Genomic DNA, 7,255 nt, shown 5'->3' on the forward strand with positions numbered 1-7,255 from the left:
GGAGGAGCTGAAGGTGCCCCTGGCTGCGGATAAGATAAGGAAGGAGGAGTACTGGTGTTGCAAGCCGTGCTTCTCAAACTTGCTGGATGTTGTGCTTTCAAACTGAGCAAGCCCCACCCTTTACCAGTTAAATCGGAATCTCTGGAGGTTGGACCTAGGCGCCAGTAGTGTGTAACACGCAAAGGCAGCCGAGCAGAGGTGGCAGGTTGGGTGTGTGTGTGTGTAGCCCTAAGCAGCCAGCACCAGCTCACGGAGATGTGGACTGCCTGCTCCCTCTCCTTCAGAGCAGGGCAGCACTCTCTGGTCTCAGGGAAGAAACGCCCTGGACTGAAAGGCAGGCAGCCAAGGCCCTGCGCCAGGTCCGCTGTCTAGGCTTAGTGCCATTTCCCCATCCAGTTCCCCCGGGACAAGAGTAGAGACAAAGAACCTTCCGGCCATCTCTGCGTTACTCACAATACTCACAAGCCCGACCTGCACCTGAAAGTCTGGTAGACACCAGGTGGCACTCAGGTCCCCTTTGGCCACATGGCCTGTTGTCCCCCACACTGTTGCACAACCTTGCAGACAGACAGGTCCAGGGCAGAGGGTGTCAACTCAGGGTCATTCTGGGACCCATTCCCTCCTCCCAGACCCTGGGGCTCCTAACTCTGGCAGCTCTTCTGTCCTGTGCAGTGACTGGGGCACAGGGGAGCACAGAGCCTGCACGTACTGAACATGGCAATCTGGAGAAGCCAAGGACACAGACACAAAGCCACGTACATGCTCCCTACCCACTCCTTTGGCCCCTGTGGGCTGGAGCACAGCCAAGCTGTAGCCACTCACAAAGCCAGGATTCTGGCCAGCAGCCAAGGGTCTGGCCACTGACCACTGGCAGCAGGATCCTGCTCACCCACTCTCCACCAAACCCTCAGGGCCCGGCTTGGTGAGCTGACACCCTAGGGGTGGTGGTGCCGGGTGCTCGGGCTTCCCCAGAGCCTCAACCACAGCTAAGAACACAAGATTTTTTAAATGTACTAAACTGGAATGCCATTTATACCATAAGAAAGAGAACCTATAGGCCAGGTGTAATACTGAATATGAATTTTGTTCGGCGATTTGGGGTGGATTTTTTGCATCAAGTTTTTGCAAATCTGTAAGCAAAGAAATTGTGGCTGGAGCGGTGCCTTTCATCCGTAACCCCAGGTCCCTGAAGATTCGGTTTCATGCCCCTCTGGTGTCAACAGTATGTGATTAAAGTTGGAGAGGCACAATTTTATTGATGTTTCATCCACACAAACTCTAGGCTCCAGGTCCCTCAGGCAAAAGGACTCAAGGCCCTGTGGTCAGTGTGGTCGGGAGATGGCCGCAGTCTCCTTGTCCTTCTGCCTCAGGCGGTAATGAACCTCAGGAAGTGCCCTTAGTCTCTCTGCAGCCTGGAAGGGAGACAAAGACAATCAGGGAGGGGTAAGGGCTGCACCCACGGTGTGGGAGGGAGTTCTGAAGGAGGGTCTGTGGGGCTGGGGAGACGGGGGAGGGGGCAAGGACTGCCCCAGGCCCTGGAATGAGCAGGAGCCGTGTAGCTCCTGAATCCTGAGGAAGGCCTCCTTGAGGAAGTGGGGGGAAAAAAAAAAGGGAGGGTGGAGACCCAGGGCGCTCCAAGTCCTGACCTGCTCAGGAGTGAGGTCCCTCTGAGCCTGAGCGAGCATTTCGTAGCCAACCATGAATTTGCGGACAGTGGCAGAGCGGAGGAGTGGAGGGTAGTAGTGAGCATGCAGCTGCCAGTGGTCCCAGGTGGCCCCAGCCTCTGGCCCTGTGGGAGCTCCTGACAGGAGGGAAAAAAGGCAGAGATGATGCAGAGGGCTCTTTCTCAGTTCTTCAGCCTAGTCCCTACCCCCAAGCCAACCAGGCCAAGCAGCCGAAACTACATCTCCCAGCATTCCCTGCCAGCCATTAGAAAGCACATCACTGCCCAGAGCAGGGATGCTGGGAGTGTGGGTGGTGCTGCTCACTCTCACTCCCAGCATCCACCTCACTCCCAGCATCCCTGCTCTGGACACTTCCCCCAGCAGGTGTCTCAAGACCCACCAGGGGTTGTAGTCCACTAGGCTGGGCCCCAGGAGCCCAGAAATAGAGTTTTAGCATTATACATAGGTTCTCAAAAAGCCTCACCATGCCAGCCCATGGAGTAGGGAAAGGAAGTCTCAAACAGGTTGTCGTACTTGGTCAAGAGCTTCTTCATGATGGAGGCTAGATCTGGAATCAGAGCCCAACACTCAGCCCGAAACCCAGATTCTGGCCCTACCAGAGCACCCTGGGTCCAGCACCTAGCCCCAGAGTCCTAGTTGGGAGACTCACCATCGCGCTCAGTGGGGGTCAGCTCAGGCAGCCGCCGCACATGGCGACGGGGCAGGAGCAGTGTCTGGAAGGGCCACACTGCCCAGAAGGGGACCAGCACCAACCAGTGCTCGCTGGTTAGGACCAGACGGTCCTGGGCAGACAAAACAGTCATTAAGGTGCATGTGTGTGTGTGTTGGGAGTGGAGAGGGATCAGCAAATAGGCAGAAGAAAAGAATGTACCCAGCATGTGATGGGTTCTTACCACCTCTGCCACTACCGCTCTCGTCTAAACCATCATCAATTTCCCTTTAGATAATGGCTGGGGCCTCCTAGCAAGTCCCCCTCACACACCTCTCTCTTTTGGGGTAAGATGGCCAGGGATTCCTTGGGGAACAGGGGCGGGCTCTCCCCCACCTTCCGGAGCAGCTCCTGGCGGCCATACTCCATCAGCAGAGGCTCTCCGTGTTGACTGTGATAGGCCCGCTGAGATCTCTCCTCGCGCTGGGCAATATCTGGCAGGAAGCTGCTGGCCCACACCTGTCCAAGGGCAGGAGCAGAGGAGAGTGGACAGGTCCTTCACCTCCAAGCCTGCATATTTTCTTTGTACCATCCCTTAATCCAGTTCTCCTGCCCACAATGCTGGCTTGAACCCAGCCAAAAAAACCTCACTGAGACACTCACCTGGCAGTGAGGGTGGGGATTGGAACAGCCCATCATGGCTCCTTTGTTTTCAAAGATCTGTCAGGTAGGGGTAGGGGGCTTTAATAGCCAAAAAGACATCAAGTGAAACCCCCCCCCGACCACACCCTGCGGAAACAGGAATGCTACTCCCCAGAACCAAAGCTGCACCACCACCCCCTCGGCCCATGGTGGGGGGGTGCCCTCACAGACCTGCACCCAAGGGTACTGAGCACCCAGATCCTCTGTGACTGAGGCCCACGCATCGACGACAGCCCGGATCTCAGGGACCGACATGAGTGGCAGCGTCACATCCGACCAGGGGTGGAAGCACATGACCTTACTAGGTGGTGAGGGGAAGGGGTGACAGAGGGACAGGGCTTGTCTGTGCTGGGACCAACCCCAGTGCTCAGCCTCAGGCTGAAGGTTTTCAGAGAGGAAGTCCATAGTTACCAAACTCCTCGGGCAGCTTGTGCTTGGAAAAGCGGGTGATCGCTGGGTCCTGAAAGAAAGGGGGCAGCACTCTCTGCGGCAGCAGTCCCCCCCAGGGGCCTAGCCCCCACTCCCCAACAGTGGCTCCAGCCAGGTTACCTGGATTAGGGGCATCAGGCTGCAAAGCCGGGAAGTCGTTGTCAAACAGGAAGGTGCCATCATAGTTAGGATTCACCTACTGACAAGGATGGGCAACAGGCATTCCACTGCCCCGGGCCACAAACCATGTGATGGAGCTGGAGGGCTGGCCAGACTCCAGGGGGTGGGAAAGGCCCACGGTGCCTGTGGGTGAAGGGCAGCTCTAGGGGGAACCCCTGTCCCCGGCCCAGCCGGGCGCAGCCTCCACAGGCTTACCTCCCCATTGGCCCGGGTGGCCCCGGGACACAGAGGGTTGAGGGGGTCGTGGCGGGGCACTGTCTTCAGAGGCTCGGGCTCCACTTGCCCCTGCCAGGGCCGCTTCATGCGGTGAGCTGACACCAGCACCCACTCATCCTGCAGCGGGTTGTAGCGGATATGCTGATGCTCTGAGGACAGACGGGTCAGGATCCGTCAGCAAAGCTCTCGGTCACGCTTCTCCCAGCAGGCACGAGGAGCTCGGGGTGGGGCGCGCTCTCAGCCCCGACCCGCTCAGGAGCTACAGGCCCGGAATTAGACCTTGGCAGTGTCGGCCTGCAGCGCCTGCAGGGGCGTCTCTCTTTGCCCCGCCGGCCTTGCTTGGGGTGGGCGCGAGGACTTTTTAAGGAAGCGAAGGGACAGCCTGCGTCCCAGCGAGTCCCGGCCGCCCTGCAATTACCGCTTGCCCGGAAGGCTGTTTTCGTGGCGTCTGCCTCTGACGCCTGCTGGCGCTGCTCGGAGTCGGTTCCGCCGCGCGACATGAGTCTACCTCGGGGATCTTCTGGAACGCGAGCAGGGCTGCGCCTCGCCCTTCCATTTCTTGGTCTGCCCCGCCCCGACACGCCTCGCCCCCGGTGATTGGCCAGGGGCCAGCACGTGACTGCCTGAGGGTGCCGCCCGGCCACCTAGGGGCGGGGCTCAGGGTAGCTGAGGTCTTTGATGATCCCCCCCTACCCTAGGCTGGAGCCATGACCCTGTGAATGCCGCTTATTGCAGAGTCTCCTACTCTAGGACACTTACGGACTTCCTTTCTGCATTCAGTCATCCGTTTGGTCATTCATTCAGCAAATATTTACCGAGCATCTACCGTGCGCCAAGCAGCTTGGCTCTACGTGTGATAGCCCTGGGTGCACAAATCAGGCATGACCTCCGCCCTCTCAAAGCTTACATTCCCAGCCAAGCGAAGGTCTCACTTTGGAGCCACAATCACCTTGATGCCTGCTGGGAGAGGGAACTTTGACGTTGCAGAAGGACTTGGATCTGCGATTGCCGAATTCTAGCCCTTTAGGTGTTACCTCAAAGAGTGGATACTCCACCATAGTCACGCCTCAGCCACCAGCACAAAGAGACTTGGGGGGAAAGGCTAAGTAACCACATCCCCCCAACCCTGCCATGGGTGTGACTGTGTGTGCATCCTCTCGCACCCCCCCCACACACACACACACAAAGTGCAAGGGGAAAAAGGACTATACAATATCTAAAAATATGGGGAGGACAGGGCTGTCAGTAGCTTCCAACCATTTTGTGGGTGAGATCAGGAGTGTTGTTGTTTGAGATTTTATTTCTTTGAAGGGCAGAGCAACCAAAAGAGAAAGGGATAGACTGAGAGGGATATTCCATTCACCGGTTTGCTCTCCAAAAGCCCAAAAACAGCTAGGGTTGGGTCAGGCTGAAGCCAGGAGCCCAGAACTCCATCTGTGTCTCCCTTGTGGCTGACAGGGATCTAACTGCCTGAGCTATCATCTACTGTTTTGCAGGGTGTGCATTGACAGGAAGCTGGATCAAAAGTGGAACAGAGACTAAGCCCAGGCATTTGGATAAAAGATGTGGGCATCTTAAAGGCTGAACCAAACACTCATCCCAGTGATGTTCTTTCTACATCTCTTTCCCCTCTCCAAATTTGCCTGGGATCAGATCAATAACAATAGAGAAGTATTTAATTAATTCCCTCCTGCACTTTTTAAAATTTTTTTTTAAATTATTGATTTATTTTACTTTTTTTTAGAATGATGATTTATTTTATTTGACAGGTAGAGTTATAGACAGTGAGAGAGAAAGAAACAGAGAGAAAGGTCTTCCTTCCGTTGGTTCACTCCCCTAATGGCCGCTGCAGCCGGCGCTGTGCCGATCTGAAGCCAGGAGCTCGTTGCTTCCTCCTGGCCTCCCATGCAGGTGCAGGGCCCAAGCACTTGGGCCATCCTCCACTGCCCTCCCAGGCCACAGCAGAGAGCTGGAGTGAAGAGGAGCAACCGGCACTAGAACCCGGGGTGCCGGCACCGCAGGCGGAGGATTAACCAAGTGAGCCACGGCGCCAGCCTTGATTTATTTTGAAAGAGAGAGAGAGAGAGAGAGAGAGATAGATCTTCTATCTGCTGGTTCACTCCCCAGGTAGCTGCAAGGGCCAGCGCTGGGCCAGGCCAAAGCCAGGAGCCAGGAGCTTCTTCCAGGTCTCCTAGGTAGGTGGCAGAGGCCCAAATGTTTGGGCTATCTTCCACTGCTTTTCCCAGGCCATTAGCATGGGGATGGATCAGAAGTGGAGCAGCCAAGATACAAACTGTCACCCATACAGGATGCCAGAAGCCTTACCTGTTACACCTTGATGCCAGCCCCTTCTCTAGCACTTTTAAAGAGTCACCTAAATACGCACCTAAACATTTTCCCCATCTCATCCTGGGGACAAAGATATCAACATCACCCAGAGAATGAATAGCTGAGATTTGAATGCAAGTTTTCCTGGCTCTTCTCAGTGCTGTGCATCATTGGGATTCAGGACAGAACCCTAGTGAGCTAGGAGCTGGGCCTAGAAGGAAGGCCCCCTCCCACAAGCCAGGCCAAACCTGGTGTTTTGTAAAAAAAAAAAAAAAAAAAAAAAAACTGGGTCATTGGTCATTTACCTGAACTCTGCCCTATGGTTGTCAAGCTGGAATCTAAAGAGGCCAGTAGATAGGGAGCAAAGAGCAGGGACTGGGGTTTTATCTGTCCCCCTGGCTGCTCACGGTTCAGGAGGGGTGAGGGCAAGAATAAGAGACTTGTTTTTCTGCTTTCTCAGCTGTGTTTGGGTAACTGGATTTTAGAGGCTTCTTCCTTCCATTTTCCTGGTAACACCAATGCTTGGGATGCCACTTCATGGATCATGCCAACTGACTCAGACCCTCTTCCAGAACATCTCCAGACCTCCCCTCTCCCCATGGTCACTTTTTGTGGGAAGAGGAGAATGGCTGGGATGGGACCGACTCAGCCCTCTTCCTCCCAGATGCCGGAAGTATGATCTCTCCTATGATATCTGAGCCAGCCGGCTGTGGCCCTCAACCCCTTTGTCTCCACCCGGGATCACTCAAGGCCCTAGGACACTCCTTTGTTGTTCTTGCTTTTCAGGGTTTGCTGGGGAGGCTTTCTGAAAGACCAGACGGGGGAGCTGTGGGCCCAAATCTTCACAGGAGGCTGTGCTTGGAGTGTGGGCCAGAGGCTAGATATGGGGGTTGATCCCTGCTGCCCACATTTCTAAGAGGATGCTGAAGGCATGAGTGCCACAGAAGCCCAAGCCAATACAAAATGTGTTTCCTCAATCCCACATTCTTTTTTTTTTTTTAGAACACTTGCTCCCTTAAAAAATAAGATTTATTTATTTATCTGAAAGGCAGAGTTACAGAGAGAG

General features: G+C 55.2%; 1 protein-coding gene across 2 annotated transcripts; it reads right to left on the minus strand.

Annotated features, from left to right (window-relative positions):
* Window positions 1–1,225: 1,225 nt before the first annotated feature.
* Window positions 1,226–4,561, minus strand: GALT (galactose-1-phosphate uridylyltransferase). Of its 2 annotated transcripts, XM_062206974.1 has the most exons (11): window positions 4,280–4,557; window positions 3,841–4,010; window positions 3,586–3,661; window positions 3,448–3,496; window positions 3,208–3,337; window positions 2,998–3,054; window positions 2,731–2,853; window positions 2,335–2,467; window positions 2,149–2,232; window positions 1,647–1,801; window positions 1,226–1,412 (listed from the first exon to the last, which is right to left on the minus strand). In XM_062206974.1, the coding sequence occupies exons 1-11, from the start codon at window positions 4,359–4,361 to the stop codon at window positions 1,323–1,325; spliced, it is 1,149 nt and encodes a 382-aa protein (XP_062062958.1). In that variant the 5' UTR covers window positions 4,362–4,557; the 3' UTR covers window positions 1,226–1,322. The 2 variants fall into 2 exon arrangements, with proteins under 2 accessions (XP_062062958.1, XP_062062960.1); XM_062206976.1 differs by lacking the exon at window positions 1,647–1,801 and having other exon boundaries at window positions 4,280–4,561.
* Window positions 4,562–7,255: the final 2,694 nt, after the last annotated feature.

Source organism: Lepus europaeus, chromosome 12, assembly GCF_033115175.1.
Source record: "Lepus europaeus isolate LE1 chromosome 12, mLepTim1.pri, whole genome shotgun sequence".
NCBI classification, from domain to species: domain Eukaryota; kingdom Metazoa; phylum Chordata; class Mammalia; order Lagomorpha; family Leporidae; genus Lepus; species Lepus europaeus.

What these genes read in the sequence shown, in the direction of transcription:
- GALT (XM_062206974.1), bottom strand. Translation starts at nt 4,361, where the DNA reads ATGTCGCGCGGCGGAACCGACTCCGAGCAGCGCCAGCAGGCGTCAGAG. An exon ending in AACAGCCTTCCGGGCAAGCG is followed by an intron (nt 4,011 to 4,279) that starts GTAATTGCAGGG and finishes GTCTGTCCTCAG; the next exon opens with AGCATCAGCATATCCGCTAC. An exon ending in GCCTGATGCCCCTAATCCAG is followed by an intron (nt 3,497 to 3,585) that starts GTAACCTGGCTG and finishes CCTTTCTTTCAG; the next exon opens with GACCCAGCGATCACCCGCTT.